The sequence below is a fragment of the Cherax quadricarinatus genome, chromosome 6, assembly GCF_038502225.1.
Source record: "Cherax quadricarinatus isolate ZL_2023a chromosome 6, ASM3850222v1, whole genome shotgun sequence".
Taxonomy (NCBI): domain Eukaryota; kingdom Metazoa; phylum Arthropoda; class Malacostraca; order Decapoda; family Parastacidae; genus Cherax; species Cherax quadricarinatus.
In genome coordinates, this window is record NC_091297.1 from 15,333,098 (window position 1) to 15,357,944 (window position 24,847).

Genomic DNA, 24,847 nt, shown 5'->3' on the forward strand with positions numbered 1-24,847 from the left:
AGTATCTCACTCACTTCTTGGCTGTCATCTGTGTATGTCCCATCCCGCCTAAGCAGGGGCCCAATACTGGATGTTGTTTTTTCCTTAGATTTGTCATAAGAGAAGAAGTATTTAGTTTTTTTTTCAATTTCCTTCATGGCTTTTTGTTCTTCCTGCTATTCGTCTCCTGTAAGAGTCATTCACCTTAAGTTCGATATTTGTAATTTCACTGACAGTGCCTCCCTTCGTATTTCAGATATATTGGCCCCTCTCAGCAGCTCTGTGATTCTTCGCCTTCATCTGTATAGGGAACATCTCCCTCTTTCTAGTTTATATCTTCTCTTTCTTTTTCTAAAAGGAATATGCCTCGAGCAGATCTCAAGAACCACAGAGTTCATTTTTTCTACGGAAAGGTTCAGATCCATGTTGTTTAGGATATCTTCCCAATTTGTTTCATTTAGGATATGGCTGACTTGTTCCCATTGCACATTACTGTTACTGAAGTTGCATTTTGTGAAGACACCCTCATGACTGATCACATTTTGCTGGCCAGGAGCCTTGTGCATACATGTCTGTACCTCTATTATGTTGTGACCTAAGTGTTTTGTCTTTTATGCGGTTATATTACATATGAGAGCGTTGTCGTTAGTGAAGATGAGGTCCAGCTTATTTTCTAATTTTGTAGGCTCTAATATTTGCTGGTTTAAGGTGAATTTGGTGTGGAGATTTAATAGCTTGCGTGTGTGTGAATTTTCATCTGAGATGCTTCCTGGGGTGATCTCTGCAAAAATATTATTTGCTACACTCCTTCATTTTAAGTGTCTCAAGTCGAAATCTCCCAGAAGCAAGATATTTGGGGCAAGAGTTGGGAGATTTTCCAGACAGTGGTCAATTTTCAAGAGCTGTTCCTGGAATTGCTGGGAAGTTGCATCCGGAGGCTTGTATACAACCACAATGACAAGGTTTTGGTTTTCAATCTTTACCACCAAAACCCCCCTTGTTGCCTGTTTAGTCTGTCGCATCTGAATAGGTTATAACCTAGGATCCATATTTCGCTGTCAAAATGATCCTTAATGTGGGTCTCTGTGAAAGCTGCAAACATTGCATTTGACTCCATGAGCAGTCCCTTGATGTAAGGAATTTTGTTGTTTGTTGACGGCTTTAGACCCTGTATGTTTGCAAAGGCAAGTGCCGTTATATTGATGGAATTTAGGGGGGTTTTATTTGCTGGCTCTAATATCTGTTATTCTGGAGTGGAGGCCAATGACTGTGCCTCTGCTCCACAAGTGTTTCAGTTCATGTAAGATTTCTGTCACTTCTTGCCAGACTTTTTTCCTTCCTGCCACTAAAAAATCTCTTTCTCTGGAGAGGTTATGGCTCCCTCTTTTGTTTCCCATAATCTGGCTGGTCTGTGTCTTCTTGTCCCTTTTAGATGATGTGCCTGGAGGTATATGTTGTAGCATTGTCTTTCACGGAGTGACGAGTGACACATTTCGGGGTGAAATAAGTTACAGGAAGGGAGTACCTTCCCTTCTTCCATACATTTATTAACCCTTTCACTGTCGAGACATCTGCTCACAAACTTGCTCTCAGTATCAAAGAATTTAAAAAAAACAAAAATTCTTATGAAATGATTGAGAATCTTTTCCCGATGGTAATGACACCAAAAAAACAAAATTTGATGGAAAACTTACAGAATTACGCTCTCACAAAGTTAGTGGTCTCGGTGATATTTACGCATAGCCGATTTTGCCCACTTTGAGCCCTATTTTTGGCCAATTCCATTCTTCCAGTCAAACAAACTCATAGCTATTTCACTAGAACTCCATTTGTTCTATCAATTGAGTACAATAAACTGCCCATTTACTTGATTTCAACTACCCAATAAAGTGATCAGAAATTGGTAATTTGGCCAATTTCATACACAATTCAAGTAAGGCCAATTTCAAAATAGGGGCCAGAATAAACAATGCAGACATTCCTGGCACTAAAATAACATTTTCTCTGTTTATTAGTCATGTCTCCAGGCCCCTCTAATATTACACCTGCTTTTCATTTTGAATTTTTGTTCACACAAAAAATAAATGATTTACTGTTATGCAGACTACTGCATTATTGTCAAAAATTAAATAAATAATATCAGCACATTTGTGAAAGCATATTAGACCCACCAGTTGATGTGTATTGGACGTGTGGTGTGATTTGTTTACTCTTGAACATCGGCAAAAATCAAACATTTCCGCTACTTTGAGCTCAATTTTAAGGTACTTTTAGTCAGAAAACCATTCAAAAATCATCTCTATTTCTGTAATTTATCTTCCTTAATATCAAATAAGACCAAGAAAATGAGAATACAACCATAAATACCATATGGAAATACACCGCAAAGTCGGTGTTCTATACCAAAAACGCAGTCTGATTTTTTTTTCTCATTATGCACTGCCTGCTGCAGGATTTTTTTATACTGTGCACACTGAGCACACAGTCCCATTCTCTCACATGCAGGCCTATCAGCTTTCTCCCACCAGATTTGGAAGCGCCAGAATTTTGGCGTAGTATTACGGGACCAACACTGGCTTGTAAGCCATAATATTATGTGACCGATAATGAAAGGGTTAAATAAAAGCACCAACTATTCCAAAACTATATCCCCACCTGATTTCAACATTTCTATCTTTATCCTATCAATCCCAGTTGCTTTACCCCTTTTCATTCTACCCACTGCATCACACACATCTCCCACACTCAACTGGCTCTTCCTCACTCTTACAAGATGTTATACTTCCCTGCCCAATGTATGAAATCACAGCTTCCCTATCTTCATCAACATTTAACAGCTCGTCAAAATATTCCCTCTATCTTCCCGATACTTCCAACTCTCCATCTAATAACTCTCCTTCCCTATTTTTAACTGTCAAATCCATTAGTTCCCTAGGCTTCCTTAACTTATTAATCTCACTCCAAAACTTACACTTATTCTCAGAAAAAATTGGATGATAGCATCTCACCCACTCTCTCATATGCTCTCCTTTTACATTCCTTCACCACTCTCTCAACCTTTCTTTTTCCCTCCATATATTCCTCCTTCCTTGCATCACTTCTACTTTGTAAAAACCTCTCATATGCTAACTTTTTTTTCTCTTACTACTCTCTTTACCTCATCATTCCATGAAACGCTCTTCTTCTCTCCCGCATTCACTTTCTTGTAACCACACACTTCTGCTGAACATTCTTAACACTACATTCTTAAATCTATCCCATACCTCAATGCCAATACTCTCTCTACTCCATCTTCCTTCCAGTAGTTGTTAATATCTTACCCTAACTGCCTCCTCCTTTATATATTATAAAAAAGATAAATACAGAAATAAAAGAAAATATGGGTATTACAACAAAAATTGGACATCTTAGATATAGATAATAATAATAATAATATGCCCCTTCTTTAAAACAAGTCACCTAGCCCCCTTCCAACCATATAGCCCTCCAAGTCTGTTCAGCAAATATTTTCTAAAAGTTTGCCTGTCATTCAAGTCTGTAGAGATACAGCAATATAAAGCCTCATAGCACAGTGGTATAACAGTGCAACACTATAATACAGTAGTATTACTACCTGCAACATTGTAGGGTGTGCTCTTGCATATGCCTCTGTCAAAAATTGGAAGACAGTCTCATCTGGAGTAGTGGGAGGATTAGCAGACGGATCATCATGGGGAAACCTGTCAAATATTAACCACACAAATAAATTTTTTCGTAAAAAATTTCATAAAACTAATATTTTTAAATAAAGCAAGTTCTTAGTGAATTTAAAGATAATCCACTAAGCAATGAATCTATCCTATACAATCCTGTACAAATATATAGTATATTATTCTAATCTGTTCTACTCCTATTATCTACTTAAGCAAGCTTTCCAAAAATAACCGTCTTGCATATTTTTTTTGTTTTCTGACACACTGGCCATCTACCACCGAGGCAGGGTGACCCAAAAAAGAAAAACACTTTCACCATCATTCGCACATAATAACTGACTTTGCATATCCCACCTGAAAATCCTCCTCAAAATTCTATCATCCACTGTCTTTTTTAAGTGCATATGATAGCAGAGTATATTATTTCTGTTACTCCCCCTACCTTTCCTGGCTGTATTTTATTATCCAAGAAATAGAGTACTTTATAGGTAGTAGGTTGGTAGACAGCAACCACCCAGGGAGGTACTACCGTCCTGCCAAGTGAGTGTAAAACGAAAGCCTGTGATTGTTTTACATGATGGTAGGATTGCTGATGTCTTTTGTCTGTCTCATAAACATGCAAGATTTCAGGTATGTCTTGCTACTTCTACTTACACTTAGGTCACACTACACAAACATGTACAAGCATATATATACACACCCCTCTTGGTTTTCTGCTATTTTCTTTCTAGTTCTTGTTCTTGTTTATTTCCTCTTACCTCCATGGGGAAGTGGAACAGAATTCTTCCTCCGTAAGCCATGCGTGTTGTAAGAGGCAACTAAAATGCCAGGGGCAAGGGGCTAGTAACCCCTTCTCCTGTATATATTACTAAATGTAAAAGGAGAAACTTTCGTTTTTCCTTTTGGGCCACCCTGCCTCGGTGGGATACGGCCGATGTGTTGAAAGAAAGAAAGAAGAAATAGAGTACTTCTTTTATTTTTGTATGAATAAGAATTTAAAATGGTAAGCAAGTGTAATATAAGAGAGGCCTGAGGACATGACTAATAAACAGAGGAAATGTGGTTTTAGTGCCAGGAATGTCTACATTGTTTATTTTGAGCTCAATTTTTAAACTGGTATTTTTGTAATTTTGTGTGAAACTGGCCAAATTACAAAATTCTGATCACTGTATAGGATAGTTCAAATAGCTGAATGTGAGGTGTCTTATGCTCAGTCAACAGAACGGAAGGCATTGTGTCAAATGACACAATGGAACTGGCCTAAAAAATATGATTCACAAGTGGGAAAATCACTGGAGTGTAAACCGAGTTGAGACCACTAACTTTGCTCCTGCATAACTCCACAAGTTTTACATCAAATTCATACTTTTGGTGCATTTACCTTCAGAAAAACATTCTCTACAATTTCAGAAGAAATTTTTTTTTTTTTTAGAAAATTTCTGAACAATGAGAGCATGTCTCATTTGGGGATTCTGGACAGTGAAAGGGTTAAAACTATGTATGAAGCATGCCTCCGCCACTTCTTCACCGAGATCATTCCACTTACTGAGCATATCTGCATGCGTGTGTTTTAGATCGGAATGAGCGGAGAGAAACTTGAAGAATCTGTAATGTTGTTGTTTTAGGTAACATTCATGAAGGGATTCAGGGAAACTAGTCAGTCAGTTCTGGATGTGGGCAGAACAGTGCCTATACTATGAAGGAAGGATGGCAATATTTCAGTTTGGGGGGGGGACATTTGAATTGTTATGTCCCTACACTTTAGGCATGATAACTATTGAATAATAGTGAATGAGTTTAATTTTTTGGTTTACCCTACCTTGGAAGGTGACCTCTTTTATACATTACACTACACTACTAAAGAGATTCTTGTATACATTACAATACAAATAAAGTGATTCTTGTATACATTACACTATCACTAAAGTGACTCTTGTATACATCACAATATATCATAATTAAGAGGTTCCCAGGTGATGCTTGAGTCATATACATCTACATCAACACACCTGGAAGAGGACATAGTATTTTCAGCTCCTGTAACTAAGAACAGATGATCACCACTAATTATAATATCCAAGAATAAAAAAATGATTAAAGAGGCTGACCTCATAAAGATTCCACCAGATTCAAGAGAGAGTACTGCATGAGGTTTAATCTGGCTCAGCATATTTGCTGTTGCCTCAGCATATTCATCAATGATTTCTGTAGTGAATGAACCTCCAACTTCACTCTGAAGCTCACTTGGTCTGCTGTAGCCACACATGCCTGTAAATAGTGTGCCAAGCAATGTTATTATATATATGTGGTGGGATTCAAAAGCTTAAAACCTAATGTCAATCACTGCAAATCTTACTTTTTAATGTGTATAATAACACATTTTCAAGGGGCTGGGCTAGTAACTCCTTCTCCTGTATACATTACTAAAGTTAAAAGGAGACACTTCTGTTTTTCTTTCTGGGCAACCCTGCTTTGGTGGGATACAGTCGGTTTGTTGAAAGAAGAATAATTAACTATTTTCTCCATGGGGAAGTGGAACAGAATTCTTCCTCCATAAGCCATGCGTGTTGTAAGAGGCGACTAAAATGCCGGGAGCAAAGGGCTACTAACCCCTTCTCCTGAATATATTGCTAAATTTAAAAGGAGAAACTTTTGTTTTTCCTTTTGGACCACCCTGTCTCAGTGGGATATGGCCAGTTTCTTGAAAGAAAAAGAATTACCTATTTATTTTTAGTAAGCTGTATGGGAAAAGGAGTTACTAACCCACTGCTCCTGGTATTTTAGTTGACTTTTACACAGCGATGTGTAATGTCACGATGGTTATTTAACATGTTTTTAGATGGGGTTGTAAAAGAAGTGAATGCTAAGGTGTTGGGGAGAGGGGTGGGATTAAATTATGGGGAATCAAATACAAAATAGGAGATGACACAGTTACTTTTTGTTGATGATACTGTGCTTTTGGGAGATTCTAAAGAGGAGTTGCAAAGGTTAGTGGATGAGTTTAGGAAGGTGTGAAAAGGAAGAAAGTTGAAAGTGAACATAGATAAAAGTAAGATGATGAAGGTATCAAACAATTTAGGTAAGAAAATTGGATATCACATTGGAGGGAGGGAGTATGGAAGAAGTGAATGTGTTCAGATATTTGAGAGTAGATCTGTCAGCAGATGGGTTTATGAGGGACAAGGTTCACCATAGAATTATTATTTTTTATTTATTATCACACTGGCCGATTCCCACCAAGGCAGGGTGGCCCGAAAAAGAAAAACTTTCACCATCATTCACTCCATCACTGTCTTGCCAGAAGGGTGCTTTACACTACAGTTTTTAAACTGCAACATTAACACCCCTCCTTCAGAGTGCAGGCACTGTACTTCCCATCTCCAGGACTCAAGTCCGGCCTGCCGGTTTCCCTGAATCCCTTCATAAATGTTACTTTGCTCACACTCCAACAGCACGTCAAGTATTAAAAACCATTTGTCTCCATTCACTCCTATCAAACACGCTCACGCATGCCTGCTGGAAGTCCAAGCCCCTCGCACACAAAACCTCCTTTACCCCCTCCCTCCAACCCTTCCTAGGCCGACCCCTACCCCGCCTTCCTTCCACTACAGACTGATACACTCTTGAAGTTATTCTGTTTCGCTCCATTCTCTCTACATGTCCGAACCACCTCAACAACCCTTCCTCAGCCCTCTGGACAACAGTTTTGGTAATCCCGCACCTCCTCCTAACTTCCAAACTACGAATTCTCTGCATTATATTCACACCACACATGCCCTCAGACATGACATCTCCACTGCCTCCAGCCTTCTCCTCGCTGCAACATTCATCACCCATGCTTCACACCCATATAAGAGCGTTGGTAAAACTATACTCTCATACATTCCCCTCTTTGCCTCCAAGGACAAAGTTCTCTGTCTCCACAGACTCCTAAGTGCACCACTCACTCTTTTTCCCTCATCAATTCTATGATTCACCTCATCTTTCATAGACCCATCCGCTGACACGTCCACTCCCAAATATCTGAATACGTTCACCTCCTCCATACTCTCTCCCTCCAATCTGATATTCAATCTTTCATCACCTAATCTTTTTGTTATCCTCATAACCTTACTCTTTCCTGTATTCACCTTTAATTTTCTTCTTTTGCACACCCTACCAAATTCATCCACCACTCTCTGCAGCTTCTCTTCAGAATCTCCCAAGAGCACAGTGTCATCAGCAAAGAGCAGCTGTGACAACTCCCACCCTGTGTGTGATTCTTTATCTTTTAACTCCACGCCTCTTGCCAAGACCCTCGCATTTACTTCTCTTACAACCCCATCTATAAATATATTAAACAACCACGGTGACATCACACATCCTTGTCTAAGGCCTACTTTTACTGGGAAAAAATTTCCCTCTTTTCTACATACTCTAACTTGAGCCTCACTATCCTCGTAAAAACTCTTCACTGCTTTCAGTAACCTACCTCCTACACCATACACTTGCAACATCTGCCACATTGCCCCCCTATCCACCCTGTCATACGCCTTTTCCAAATCCATAAATGCCACAAAGACCTCTTTAGCCTTATCTAAATACTGTTCACTTATATGTTTCACTGTAAACACCTGGTCCACACACCCCCTACCTTTCCTAAAGCCTCCTTGTTCATCTGCTATCCTATTCTCCGTCTTACTCTTAATTCTTTCAATTATAACTCTACCATACACTTTACCAGGTACACTCAACAGACTTCTTTCTTTCTTTCAACACACCAGCCGTATCCCACCGAGGTGGGGTGGCCCAAAAGGAAAAACAAAAGTTTCTCCTTTCATATTTAGTAATATATACAGGAGAAGGGGTTACTAGCCCCTTGCTCCTGGCATTTTAGTCGCCTCTTACAACACGCATAGCTTACGGAGGAAGAATTCTGTTCCACTTCCCCATGGAGATAAGAGGAAATAAACAAGAACAAGAGCTAGTAAGAAAATAGAAGAAAACCCAGAGGGGTGTGTATACATATGCTTGTACATGTATGTGTAGTGTGACCTAAGTGTAAGCAGAAGTAGCAAGACGTACCTGAAACCTTGCATGTTTATGAGACAGAAAAAACACCAGCAATCCTACCATCGTGTAAAACAATTACAGGCTTACGTTTTACACTCACTTGGCAGGACGGTAGTACCTCCCTGGGCGGTTGCTGTCTACCAACCTACTACCTAGGACTCAACAGACTTATCCCCCTATAATTTTTGCACTCTCTTTTATCCCCTTTGCCTTTATACAAAGGAACTATGCATGCTCTCTGCCAATCCCTAGGTACCTTACCCTCTTCCATACATTTATTAAACAATTGCACCAACCACTCCAAAACTATATCCCCACCTGCTTTTAACATTTCTATCTTTATCTCATCAATCCCGGCTGCCTTACCCCCTTTCATTTTACCTACTGCCTCACGAACTTCCCCCACACTCACAACTGGCTCTTCCTCACTCCTACAAGATGTTATTCCTCCTTGCCCTATACACGAAATCACAGCTTCCCTATCTTCATCAACATTTAACAATTCCTCAAAATATTCCCTCCATCTTCCCAATACCTCTAACTCTCCATTTAATAACTCTCCTCTCCTATTTTTAACTGACAAATCCATTTGTTCTCTAGGCTTCCTTAACTTGTTAATCTCACTCCAAAACTTTTTCTTATTTTCAACAAAATTTGTTGATAACAGCTCACCCACTCTCTCATTTGCTCTCTTTTTACATTGCTTCACCACTCTCTTAACCTCTCTCTTTTTCTCCATATACTCTTCCCTCCTTGCATCACTTCTACTTTGTAAAAACTTCTCATATGCTAACTTTTTCTCCCTTACTACTCTCTTTACATCATCATTCCACCAATCGCTCCTCTTCCCTCCTGCACCCACTTTCCTGTAACCACAAACTTCTGCTGAACACTCTAACACTACATTTTTAAACCTACCCCATTCCTCTTCGACCCCATTGCCTATGCTCTCATTAGCCCATCTATCCTCCAATAGCTGTTTATATCTTACCCTAACTGCCTCCTCTTTTAGTTTATAAACCTTCACCTCTCTCTTCCCTGATGCTTCTATTCTCCTTGTATCCCATCTACCTTTTACTCTCAGTGTAGCTACAACTAGAAAGTGATCTGATATATCTGTGGCCCCTCGATAAACATGTACATCCTGAAGTCTACTCAACAGTCTTTTATCTACCAATACATAATCCAACAAACTACTGTCATTTCGCCCTACATCATATCGTGTATACTTATTTATCCTCTTTTTCTTAAAATATGTATTACCTATAACTAAACCCCTTTCTATACAAAGTTCAATCAAAGGGCTCCCATTATCATTTACACCTGGCACCCCAAACTTACCTACCACACCCTCTCTAAAAGTTTCTCCTACTTTAGCATTCAGGTCCCCTACCACAATTACTCTCTCACTTGGTTCAAAGGCTCCTATACATTCACTTAACATCTCCCAAAATCTCTCTCTCTCCTCTGCATTCCTCTCTTCTCCAGGTGCATACACGCTTATTATGACCCACTTCTCACATCCAACCTTTACTTTAATCCACATAATTCTCGAATTTACACATTCATATTCTCTTTTCTCCTTCCATAACTGATCATTTAACATTACTGCTACCCCTTCCTTTGCTCTAACTCTCTCAGATACACCAGATTTAATCCCATTTATTTCCCCCCACTGAAACTCTCCTACCCCCTTCAGCTTTGTTTCGCTTAGAGCCAGGACATCCAACTTCTTTTCATTCATAACATCAGCAATCATCTGTTTCTTGTCATCCGCACTACATCCACGCACATTTAAACAACCCAGTTTTATAAAGTTTTTCTTCTTCTCTTTTTTAGTAAATGTATACAGGAGAAGGGGTTACTAGCCCATTGCTCCCGGCATTTTAGTCGCCTCATACGACACGCATGGCTTACGGAGGAAAGATTCTTTTCCACTTCCCCATGGACAATAGAAGAAATAAAAAAGAACAAGAGCTATTTAGAATAAGGAGAAAAACCTAGATGTATGTATATATATATATATGCATGTGCGTGTCTGTGAAGTGTGACCAAAGTGTAAGTAGGAGTAGCAAGATATCCCTGTTATCTAGCGTGTTTATGAGACAGAAAAAGAAAACCAGCAATCCTACCATCATGCAAAACAGTTACAGGTTTTTGTTTCACAGTCATCTGGCAGGACGGTAGTACTTCCCTGGGTGGTTGCTGTCTACCAACCTACTACTAGAATTAATGAAGGAAAAAAGGCAAGAGGTCCTTTCAGGTATCTGTGGAGACAAAAAACATTATCCATGGAAGCAAAGGGAGTGTACGAGAGTATAGTAGTACCAACACTCTCATACGGGTGTGAAGCATGGGTTGTAAATGCTGCAGCAAGGAGGAGGCTGGAGGCACTGGAGATGTTATGACTAAGGGCAATGTGTGGTGTAAATATTATGCAGAAAATCTGTAGTGAAAATTAGGAGGAGGTGTGGAGTTACTAAAAGTATTAGTCAGAGGGCTGAAGAGGGGCTGTTGAGGTGGTTTGGTTATTTAGAGAGGATGGAGAAAAATAGGATGACTTGAAGGGTGTATAAATCTGTAGCGGAGGGAAAGAGTGATAGGGGCCATCCTGGGAAAGGATGGAGGAAGGGCCAGGTAAAACAGGTTTTGTGTGCAAGGGGCTTGGACATACAGCAGACATAATAATATTTTGTGAAAGGATTCAGGGAAACTGGTTAGCCAGACTTGAGTCCTGGAGGTGGGAAGTACAATGCCTACAGTTTAAAGGAGTGGTTTGGGATATTGGCTGTTTGGAGCAACATCTCAAATCAAATTAAGTTTTATTTCTTTGCTAAGGTTACAATGTGTGTTTACATTTCATAACTTGATTGGTACAAAGAAAGACACTATTATGCTCAGGCATATCAGGCAGACTACTTAAGTCTAGACAGGTGAAGAGTGATAGATTACAAATACTGAATATTTTATCCTATTATTAATATGAGGTGGTACAATTTATGATACAAACATACATTTTTAAGTTTGTAATAGTGGCCTAATAGTTAAGGGATAATAAAATATTTGGGAGAGTTGCTTTAAATTTGTTTAAAGTTTAGCATAGTGTGTGTATAGTTGTTATTGAGAGACGAGATGATTTTTCAGTATAGTTACTACACTGATTTCTTATTACAACATCTCCACACAAGTAGAGTGTATTTTTATTTCATTAGCCTGATATAAGTGTAGTAACATAAGAGTTCAGGATACAAAATAAACACTAAAATTTATAATCATTACTATAACAATATTTGATATAAAAACATAACCTTTGGTATAGATATATATATCATACATTAACCCTTTTAGGGTCGGCAGGCCCTCTCCTAAACTTGTTCTCAGGGTCGTAAATTTTTCGAAAAAAAAAAATTTCTTATGAAATGATAGAGAATCTTTTCCTGATCATAATGATACCAAAAGTATGAAATTTGATGGAAAACTTACGGAATTATGCTCTTGCGAAGTTAGCGGTCTCGACGATGTTCACGCGTCGGCGATTTCGTCCACTTGGAGCCCTATTTTCGGCCAATTCCAATGTACCAGTTGACAAAAATCATAACTATTTCGCTAGAACTCCATTTTTTCTATCGAATGAGTACAAGAAACCACCCATTTACCAATTTCAACTATCCAATAAACAGGTCAGAAATTGGCAATTTTGCAAATTTCACACAAATTTCAAAAGATGCCAATTTCCAAATAGGGTCCAGAATAAACAAAACAAGACATTCCTGGCACTAAAATAACATTTTTTTCTGTTCATTAGTCATGTAGAAGATTTACTGTTATGCAGACTACTGCATTAGTGTAGAAATGGTATAAATAATATCAGAACACTTGTGAAAGAATATTAGACTCACCAGTTGATGTGTATTAGATGCATGGCATGATTTGTTTACTTTTGAACTTTGTCAAATATCGAACATATCTGCTACTTTGAGCTCAATTTCCAGGCACTTTTCATTGTGAAACCAATCAAAATCATCTCAATTTCTGTAGTATGTCTTACATTCTATAAAATGAGACCAGGAAAACTAGAATACAACCATAAATAACATACGAAAATACACTGCAAAGTCGCTGTTTTAAAGCAAAAATACAGTCGGAGCTTTTTTTTTTTTTTCTCATTATGCACTGTGTGCTGCAGGATTTTTTTAATATTGTGCACACTGACCACAAAGACCCATTCTTTCATATGTAGGCCTACCAGCTTTCTCTCGCTAGATTTGAAGGCGCTAAAATTTATGCGTACTAGTACAACACCAACCCTGGCATGCAAGCCGTACTAGTACGGCACCAACCCTGAAAGGGTTAATTGTAATTTCTCACACCATGTCACCTGACATAGTCACAGGGTACAGACGACACCCTTTCCAGGGTTATAACACACCTCTACCGTGTCACACGACACGGTAGGGTTATAACACCATCTCTACTGTGTCCACATGACATCCTTTTCTCTGTGTAAATTTACACACCTTCTCTACTGTGTCCACATGACACCCTTGTCTCTGTGATATAATACACCATCTCTACTGTGTCCACATGACACCATTGGTACATTATACCATATGGTACATTATACCATATGGTACATTGCACTATATGGTACATTATACCATATAGTACATTATACCATATAGTACATTATACCATATAGTACATTATACCATATGGTACATTATACCATATGGTACATTATACCATATGGTACAGGGTACAGGAACCCTAATGGAAATAAGTCACTTTGTCTGACTTTTTTAGGTTATCCTAGGTTCTCCTTACATATGCTGCTATGTATGATGACCTATGTAACTGTATTTGTGTATACCTGAATAAACTTACTTACAGTATTTACAACACCACATGCGTTCGAGTAAGTTTATTCAGGTATACACAAATACAGTTACATAGATTATCAAACATAGCATATGTATAAAGATCCTAGGATAACCCAAAAGAGTCAGAGTGATTTATTTCCATTGGGGTCCCTGTATCTGTACCATACAGTACCCTATACCATATGCAATTCCAAGGGGACTGAGTACATCCCGTGTCCCTACACCTGGAACAGACAGTGAAAGTGACGATGATGTGGCTACAATTGGGATGGATAGACCACATGCCTCAGTAGGTGGTGGTGGTGGTGGCACGAACATGCAGCATGCAGCACCAGCCCAGACTGGGAGTGAGTCTGGGAACCAAGCTGCTGACTCAGCAGTTCCAGGACAAAGCGCAACATCATCCACCAGTGGAAGGAGACGAGCATGGCTGAAATGTACTTGTTTCTTGCAACAATAATGCTTATGCCTCATGTCTATAAGCATAATATAAAATCATACTGGTCCACAGATGAATAAGACACCACTGTGCATGACACCTTGTTTCAGAGGCTTTCACAGACTGCAGCAGTTCTAGGAACATGTCTAGTGACTGTATTTTTTTTTTTTTCAACAAGTCGGCCATCTCCCACCAAGGCAGGGTGACCCAAAAAAGAAAATACTTTCATCATTCAACACTTTCACCTCACTCATACATAATCACTGCCTTTGCAGAGGTGCTCAGATACGACAGTTTAGAAGTCCCTCCAAACTGTCAATATCCCAAACCCCTCCTTTAAAGTGCAGGCACTGTACTTCCCATTTCCAGGACTCAAGTCCGACTATATTTATTCCTATCGAACACGCTCATAGCATGAACCAGTTCAAGAAGAGTGCCAAAAGGTGTCCGATGAATGTAGCTACAGAAAGGGAGGGGAATGATTTTCTATTTTTTAGCTAACATACGTGTAAATTTGACCATATTCCTAGTAATGACCCTTGTATTGTAGATAGTCTTAATGACCTTGGTGTAGTAGATAGTCTTTTTAGTATGATAATAAGATGTTATCTTCATTGTAGAATAATAAGAAAATATTATAACCTTTATATTATAATAATAAGGTAAAAGGACCCCAATGGAAATAAGTCACTCTGTCTGACTTTTTTGGGTTATCCTAGGTTCTCTACACATATGCTGCTATGTATGATAATTCTATGTAACTGTATTTGTGTATACCTGAATAAACTTACTTACTTACTTACTCACACACACTTGCTGGAAGTCCAAGCCCCTCACCCACAAAACCTCCTTTACCCCCTCCCTCCAACCTTTTCATGGATGACCCCTACCACCACCTCCTTCCTTCCTTCCCCTACAGATTTATGCACTCTCCAAGTCATTCTAATTTGATCCAGTCTCTCTAAATGACCAAACCACCTCAACAACCCCTCTTCAGCCCTCTGACTATTTTTTTTTTATTATCACACTGGCCGATTCCCACCAAGGCAGGGTGGCCCGAAAAAGAAAAACTTTCACCATCATTCACTCCATCACTGTCTTGCCAGAAGGGTGCTTTACACTACAGTTTTTAAACTGCAACATTAACACCCCTCCTTCAGAGTGCAGGCACTGTACTTCCCATCTCCAGGACTCAAGTCCGGCCTGCCGGTTTCCCTGAATCCCTTCATAAATGTTACTTTGCTCACACTCCAACAGCACGTCAAGTATTAAAAACCATTTGTCTCCATTCACTCCTATCAAACACGCTCACGCATGCCTGCTGGAAGTCCACGCCCCTCGCACACAAAACCTCCTTTACCCCCTCCCTCCAACCTTTCCTAGGCCGACCCCTACCCTGCCTTCCTTCCACTACAGACTGATACACTCTTGAAGTCATTCTGTTTCGCTCCATTCTCTCTACATGTCCGAACCACCTCAACAACCCTTCCTCAGCCCTGTGGACAACAATTTTGGTAATCCCGCACCTCCTCCTAACTTCCAAACTACGAATTCTCTGCATTATATTCACACCACACATTGCCCTCAGACATGACATCTCCACTGCCTCCAGCCTTCTCCTAGCTGCAACATTCATCACCCATGCTTCACACCCATATAAGAGCGTTGGTAAAACTATACTCTCATACATTCCCCTCTTTGCCTCCAAGGACAAAGTTCTTTGTCTCCACAGACTCCTAAGTGCACCACTCACTCTTTTTCCCTCATCAATTCTATGATTCACCTCATCTTTCATAGACCCATCTGCTGACACGTCCACTCCCAAATATCTGAATATGTTCACCTCCTCCATACTCTCTCCCTCCAATCTGATATTCAATCTTTCAACACCTAATCTTTTTGTTATCCTCATAACCTTACTCTTTCCTGTATTCACCTTTAATTTTCTTCTTTTGCACACCCTACCAAATTCATCCACCAATCTCTGCAACTTCTCTTCAGAATCTCCCAAGAGCACAGTGTCATCAGCAAAGAGCAGCTGTGACAACTCCCACTTTGTGTGTGATTCTTTATCTTTTAACTCCACGCCTCTTGCCAAGACCCTCGCATTTACTTCTCTTACAACCCCATCTATAAATATATTAAACAACCACGGTGACATCACACATCCTTGTCTAAGGCCTACTTTTACTGGGAAAAAATTTCCCTCTTTCCTACATACTCTAACTTGAGCCTCACTATCCTCGTAAAAACTCTTCACTGCTTTCAGTAACCTACCTCCTACACCATACACTTGCAACATCTGCCACATTGCCCCCCTAACCACCCTGTCATACGCCTTTTCCAAATCCATAAATGCCACAAAGACCTCTTTAGCCTTATCTAAATACTGTTCACTTATATGTTTCACTGTAAACACCTGGTCCACACACCCCCTACCTTTCCTAAAGCCTCCTTGTTCATCTGTTATCCTATTTTCCGTCTTACTCTTAATTCTTTCAATTATAACTCTACCATACACTTTACCAGGTATACTCAACAGACTTATCCATCTATAATTTTTGCACTCTCTTTTATCCCCTTTGCCTTTATACAAAGGAACTATGCATGCTCTCTGCCAATCCCTAGGTACCTTACCCTCTTCCATACATTTATTAAATAATTGCACCAACCACTCCAAAACTATATCCCCACCTGCTTTTAACATTTCTATCTTTATCCCATCAATCCCAGCTGCCTTACCCCCTTTCATTTTACCTACTGCCTCACGAACTTCCCCCACACTCACAACTGGCTCTTCCTCACTCCTACAAGATGTTATTCCTCCTTGCCCTATACACGAAATCACAGCTTCCCTATCTTCATCAACATTTAACAATTCCTCAAAATATTCCCTCCATCTTCCCAATACCTCTAACTCTCCATTTAATAACTCTCCTCTCCTATTTTTAACTGACAAATCCATTTGTTCTCTAGGCTTTCTTAACTTGTTAATCTCACTCCAAAACTTTTTCTTATTTTCAACAAAATTTGTTGATAACATCTCACCCACTCTCTCATTTGCTCTCTTTTTACATTGCTTCACCACTCTCTTAACCTCTCTTTTTCTCCATATACTCTTCCCTCCTTGCATCACTTCTACTTTGTAAAAACTTCTCATATGCTAACTTTTTCTCCCTTACTACTCTCTTTACATCATCATTCCACCCTCTGACTAATACTTTTATTAACTCCACACGTCCTCCTAATTTCCACACTCCGAATTATCTGCATAATATTTACACCACACATTGCCCTTAGACAGGACATCTCCACTGCCTCCAGCTGCCTTCTCGCTGCAGCATTTAAAACCCAAGCTTCACACCCATATAAGTGTGTTGGTACCACTATACTTTCACACATTCCCTTCTTTGCCTCCATAGATAACTTTTTTTTGTCTCCACAGATACCTCAATGCATCACTCACCTTTTTTCCTTCATCAATTCTATGGTTAACCTCATCCTTCATAAATCCACCCGCTGACAATTCAAAACCCAAATATCTGAAAACATTCACTTCTTCCATACTCCCTCTCTCCAATGTGATATCCAATTTTTATCTAAATCATTTGATACCCTCATCATCTTACTCTCATCTATGTTCACTTTCAACTTTCTACCATTATACATATGTAAATATATAATAGAACATTACTAATATGCAACATTTTTTCATGTTTTTTGTTGTATTGTAAACAAAATAATGATTAAAATATTAGTGCGGTTACTGTGCTGAATACAATAAGTGTACATATATACATTATATTGGTCTCACAGGCCACAAATGTCACTTGAAATATCAAAATTATAAAAGATAAAAAAGGAACAAAACAGTAAAATTAAAAATTGCAACTTTACGGAAGCTGCGGATGTTGCTGCCACTTGGTTACTGAGGATCAAATTCACACCTCTGTATCTTGGGAAGTACTGATCAGAATTTTTTTTTTATTAACCCTTAAACTGTCCAAACGAAGATCTACGTTTTTTCAACATTTGAAAGTATGTAAAAAAGTACATCATCTTTTCTTTTTTACATTTGAAAAAGTGTAAAAAAAAACTTTGATCTACTTTTTTTTTGTTATATTTGAAAATATGTAAAAAAAACATAGATCTACTTTTGGAGCACTACGCATGTGAAAGTAGATCTGCTTGGACAGTTAACCCTTTCAGGGTCCGTCCCGTAGATCTACGGCTTTATGTTCAGGGTCCAAACCGTAGATCTACGCCATGAGCTCAGCTCACTCTGATAAACTGTGAGTGGTACATTTGGGCCTAGATATGAGAGAATACATCTATGTGGTATGTGTGCACCACATAAAACAGATCCTGCAGCACACTGTGTATAATGAGAGAAAAAAAATTAAATCATGATTTTTCGATTAAAACAGCAACTTTGCAGTGTTTTTTCGTATGTTTTTTATAGTTGTATTTGCGATTTCTTGGTCTCATTTGATAGAATGGAAGACATATTACAGAAATAGAGATGATTTTGATTGGTTTTAGCACTGGAAATGGCTTGAAACTGAGCTCAAAGTAGCAGAAATGTTAAATTTTTGCCGATATTCAAGAGTAAACAAACGACCTCACACGTCTAATACACGTCAGCTGGTGGGTCTAATATACATTCACAAATATGGTGATGATATTTATACAATTATTACAGTATTGCATAACAGTAAATCTTCTATTTTTTGGTGTGAATAAAAATTCATTATGTGAATAAAAAATCAAAATGGAATTTATTTGTAAAGCCTCAAAACATAACTAATGAACAGAGGAAATGTTAGTTTAGTGCCAGGAATGCCTACATTGTTCATTCTGGACCCTATTTTGAAATTGGAATATTTTGAACTTTGTGTTAAATTGGCCAAATTAACAATTTCCGATCACTTTATTTTGTAGTTGAAACAGTTGACTTGGCGATTTCTTGTGCTCAATCGATAGAATAGAAGTAATACTAGTGAAATAGCTAAGAATTTGGTTGATTGGAATAATGTAATTGGCCTAAAATGGGAGTCAAAGTCGGCAAAATCGCCGATTCGTAAATATCGCTGACACATCAAAATTTGCGAGAGCATAATTTCGTCAATTTTCCACCAAATTTCGTACTTTTTGTTTTATTACCTTCACAAAAAGATTCTCTACGATTTCATAAGAAAAAATAACAAATTTTTTTTTTGAAAATTCTTGGACACTGGTGCGTGACTCCAGATTTGGGCCTTGGACCCTTAACCCTTTCAGGGTCCGTCCCGTAGATCTACGGCTTTACGTTCAGGGTCCAAACCGTAGATCTACGCCATGAGCTCAGCTCACTCTGATAAACTGTGAGTGGTACATTTGGGCCTAGATATGAGAGAATACATCTATGTGGTATGTGTGCACCACATAAAACAGATCCTGCAGCACACTGTGTATAATGAGAGAAAAAAAATGAAATCATGATTTTTCGATTAAAACAGCAACTTTGCAGTGTTTTTTCGTATGTTTTTTATAGTTGTATTTGCGATTTCTTGGTCTCATTTGATAGAATGGAAGACATATTACAGAAATAGAGATGATTTTGATTGGTTTTAGCACTGGAAATGGCTTGAAACTGAGCTCAAAGTAGCAGAAATGTTAAATTTTTGCCGATATTCAAGAGTAAACAAGCGACCTCACACGTCTAATACACATCAGCTGGTGGGTCTAATATACATTCACAAATATGGTGATGATATTTATACAATTATTACAGTATTGCATAACAGTAAATCTTTTTTTTTTTGGTGTGAATAAAAATTCATTATGTGAATAAAAAATCAAAATAGAATTTATTTGTAAAGCCTCAAAACATAACTAATGAACAGAGGAAATGTTAGTTTAGTGCCAGGAATGCCTACATTGTTCATTCTGGACCCTATTTTGAAATTGGAATATTTTGAACTTTGTGTTAAATTGGCCAAATTAACAATTTCCGATCACTTTATTTTGTAGTTGAAACAGTTGACTTGGCGATTTCTTGTGCTCAATCGATAGAATAGAAGTAATACTAGTGAAATAGCTAAGAATTTGGTTGATTGGAATAATGTAATTGGCCTAAAATGGGAGTCAAAGTCGGCAAAATCGCCGATTCGTAAATATCGCTGACACATCAAAATTCGCGAGAGCATAAATTCGTCAATTTTCCACCAAATTTCGTACTTTTTGTTTTATTACCTTCACAAAAAGATTCTCTACGATTTCATAAGAAAAAATAACAAATTTTTTTTTTGAAAATTCTTGGACACTGGTGCGTGACTCCAGATTTGGGCCTTGGACCCTGAAAGGGTTAAAGGGTTAAAGGGTTAACTATAGAAACATATTATCTTTAATTCTGTAAGAATTTTTTTTTTTTTTTAAATTTCTTGGACCCTGGCTGTCACTCTGAGATTTGGCCTCTGGACCCTGAAAGGGTTAATGATTTAACCCTTTGAGGGTTTTGGTCGTACTAGTACGTCTTACGCGTAGGGGTTTTTGACGTACTAGTACGCATAAATTCTAGCGGCCTCAAATCTCACAGGAAAAGGCTGATAAGCCTAGATGTGAGAGAATGGGTCTGTGTGGTGGGTGTGCGCAGTAGGAAAAAAATCTGGGACCCAGTGGTGCATTGTGGGAATGCCATCATAGTACACAATTTCCACCGTGCCCTGTGGTAAGAAGTTCCTCACTCCTCGGCGAATTGGGACACTTTTGTTCCCCAGTGACAGTTCTAATACAGATGGAAGTGACAGTGAAGATGAGTTTCAAGGTTCTGGTGAGGTTTTGACCAAAACTAATGACCATAATATGGGTAATAGTGAGGAAAACCCAGACAACCTACAGCCTTCCACCTCTGGTGCTGGGCCATCTTGTTCACGTTCAGTTGTACCAGAATCAAAGAGGAAACTCCTATTTTCCAAAATCCCAGACTCAGATGTGAGCATTGGTGATGATAGTGATAGTGATTATGAACTACAAGTTCTTCAAACTTGTTCCAAGAATGGAGGAGGAGGAGGAGGCAGAGGAGGAGGAGGCAGAGGAGGAGGAGGCAAGAGGAGGAGGAGGCAGAGGAGGAGGAAGAAGAAGAGGAGGAGGAGGAAGAAGAGGAGGAGGAGGAGGAGGAAGAAGAGGAGGAGGAGGAGGAGGAGGAGGAGGAGGAGGAAGAAGAGGAGGAGGAGGAGGAGGAGGAGGAAGAAGAAGAAGAGGAGGAGGAGGAAGAAGAAGAAGAAGAGGAGGAGGAGGAAGAAGAATACGTAATGAGAAGAAGAATACGTAATGATAATAATAATACATAATAATAATAATACATAATAATAATAATACATAATAATAATACATAATAATAATAATAGGTAATAATAATAATAATATGTAATAATAAATGTTCACCCATGACAGTAACAAGATAAGGGGAGATAACATCTGATAAGTGCTGACGTTTGATGAGGGTAAATGAGGGTAGAGCTGATGCCACAAGATGAGATAAACATCTCCCTCCCTTTGTTTTAGCTGGTATACTAACATTTCTGTCTGTCTATTTGCCTGTCTGTCAAGCTCCCTGTCTATCCGTCTAGCTCTCTGTCTCAGAGAGCCACAAGACTGCGTCATCACTTTTACTCACATCTTCAAGCAGAGTATAGCACTTTGTCTGGGTTTCTTGGGTTATCCTAGGTAATTTATACTATGTATACTTGTATTTATGTGTACCTGTGAGACAGAGATAAAAAGACAGATAGAATGAGGGAGAAAGATAATTAGATAGAATGGAGGAAGGGAAGCAGCATCCGACCCCATTGTTTTGACAGGCGGGAGGGGGGGAGTGAGTAATGAGACAATATGTCATTTTGACAGCTGCCGACTCCTGGTAATTTACACTATGGAGGAGGAGGAGAAGGAGAAGGAGGAAGAGTAGGGGGAAGAGGAAGAAGAGGAGGAGGAGGAAAAGGAAGAGTAGGAGGAAGAGGAATAAGAGGAAGAGGAGGAGGAAGAGGAATAGTAGGAGGAAGATTAGGGGGAAGAGGAGGAAGAGTAGGGGGAAGAGGAGGAAGAGAAAGAAGAGGAGGAGGAGGGTGGAACACTAGTACACTGGTACTGGTACACTAACATTTCTGTCTGTCTATTTGTCTGTCTGTCAAGCTCCCTGTCTATCTGTCTATCCGTCTAGCTCTCTGTCTCAGAGAGCCACAAGACTGCGTCATCACTTTTACTCACATCTTCAAGCAGAGTATAGCACTTTGTCTGGATTTCTTGGGTTATCCTAGGTAATTTATACTATGTATACTTGTATTTATGTGTACCTGTGAGACAGAGATAGACAGACAGATAGAAAGAGAGAGACAGATTGAAAGAGATAGAATGAGGGAGAAAGATAAAACACCATTGTGTATGACACCATGTTTCAGAGTTCCACAAGCTGCAGAACTAATAGGAATATGTTCAGTGACTGTATATTGGTATATATATTATAGAACAATAATAATAAACAATGTTTTGTATTGTTTGTTTTTGTAAACAAGTTTTGTAAACAATATATTGATAATTATGTTTGTGTGCTTATTGTGTTGTATACAACGAGTGTATATATGTACATTGCACCTTACTTTGGTCTCATAGGCCACATAAGTTATGTGAAAAAATAAAACAGTGAAAAAAACAACAAACCTTCAAATACACGTAAACTAAAGTTTACCAGGTGAGCGGCAGTCGCCCCATGCAAGGCAGGTCCAAGTCTCCTACCGGCTTAAGCCAATGCACCCAACCTAGTCAGGTCAGGTCACCTTGACTTAACGGAGGAACACAGCAACCGACCTGGTAGTACCAGCTAATCAGGTCCAACTCACACCCACCCACACCCACTCATGTATTTATCCAACCTATTTTTAAAGCTACACAACGTTCTGGCCTCTATGACTGTACTTGGGAGTTTGTTCCACTCATCCACAACTCTATTACCAAACCAGTACTTTCCTATATCCTTCCTGAATCTGAATTTTTCTAACTTAAAACCATTGCTGCAAGTCCTGTCTAGGCTAGATATTTTCAGCACACTATTTACATCTCCTTTATTTATTCCTGTCTTCCATTTATACACTTCAATCACATCCCCCTTAATTCTACGTCTTTCTAGAGAGTGCAGATTCAGGGCTCTTAGTCTATCCTCATAGGGAAGGTTTCTGATACATGGGATCAACTTCGTCATCCTCCTTTGTACATTTTCCAGAGCATTTATATCCATTCTGTAATACGGTGACCAAAACTGTGCAGCATAATCTAAATGAGGCCTAACCAAGGATGTACAGAGTTGAAGAACAACCTGAGGACTCCTATTATTTATGCTTCTTGATATGAAGCCAAGGATTCTATTAGCTTTATTGCGAACACTTATGCACTGTTGTCTTGGTTTCAGATTACTGCTAACCAGAACTCCTAAATCTTTTTCGCAATCCGTACTATTAAGATCTACATTATTTAGTTTATATGTGGCATGGTTATTGTCCTGTCCAACATTTAGAACTTTGCATTTGTCTATATTAAACTGCATCTGCCACCTCTCCGACCACTGCATCAGTCTACTCAAATCTCCCTGGAGTGCTCTAATGTCCTCGTCAGAATGAATTCAACGGCCTATTTTGGTGTCATCGGCAAACTTGCTGATGTCGCTCTTTATGCCCTCATCTATGTCGTTTATGTAGATTGTGAACAGCAGGGGGCCCAACACTGACCCCTGTGGAACACCGCTCATGACGCTTCCCCACTCTGATTTCTCCCCATTTATGCAAACTCTCTGCTGCCTATTTGTCAACCATGCCTCTACCCAGGAAAAAATTTCTCCTCCTATTCCATGTGCCTTAATTTTCCTCAATAGTCTCTGATGTGGGACCCTGTCAAAAGCCTTACTGAAGTCCATATACACAATATCATATTCATTACCATGATCTACCTCCTCAAATACCTTAGTGAAAAAAGTTAATAAATTCGTAAGGCAGGAACGCCCCTTTGTAAAACCATGCTGAGATTCGTTGATTAATTTATGCTTTTCAAGGTGGCTACGAACTGCCTCGGCAATTATTGATTCCATAAATTTTCCCACTATGGAGGTTAGGCTTATTGGTCTATAGTTCAAAGCTAAGGACCTGTCACCTGCTTTGAAAATAGGTATCACATTTGCCATTTTCCACTTATCTGGCACCATGCCAGTTTGTAGTGATATGTTGAAAAGATTAGTCTAAGGTTTGCTAAGCTCCTCTTTACATTCCTTTAGAACTCTTGCATACAGTTCACCAGGGCCTGGGGATTTGTTAGGTTTTAATTTATCTATTTGCCTAAGGACCATGTCACTTGTGACCCTAATCGTGCACAGTTTATTATTGTCCTGTTCCACATAATTTATCATTTCTGGAATGTCGCTGGTATCCTCCTGTGTAAAAACTGAGAGGAAGTATGTGTTAAAACTTCTACAAATTTCCTTATCACTGTCAGTGAGCTGACCCGAGGAACTTTTGAGTGGGCCTATCTTGTCCCTGATCTTACTTCTGTATACCTGAAAGAATCCTTTTGGGTTAGTCTTCGATTCTCTTGCAACTTTAACCTCATAATCTCTTTTTGCTTTTCTAATTCCTTTTTTTATTTCTCTCTTTAACTGAATATATCGATTTCTTAATTGCCCCTCTCCTCTTTTAATTTGCCTACATATGCCTCTCTTTTGACCAATTAGATATTTTAATCTATTGTTCATCCATTTAGGATCATTTTTGTTTGATCTGATTTCC

General features: G+C 39.0%; 1 protein-coding gene across 6 annotated transcripts in view; it reads right to left on the reverse strand.

Moving 5' to 3' along the window:
- LOC128694145 (carboxypeptidase D) overlaps positions 1-24,847 on the reverse strand; it is a 346,813-nt gene that overhangs the window by 143,586 nt on the left and 178,380 nt on the right. For all 6 annotated transcript variants that reach the window (XM_070080625.1, XM_070080611.1, XM_070080597.1 and 3 more), the window contains 2 exons: positions 5,780-5,939; positions 3,593-3,698 (listed from right to left, as the gene is read on the reverse strand). In XM_070080625.1, the coding sequence (XP_069936726.1) occupies positions 3,593-3,698; positions 5,780-5,939 (266 nt within the window). The remainder of the gene's footprint in view (positions 1-3,592; positions 3,699-5,779; positions 5,940-24,847) is intronic.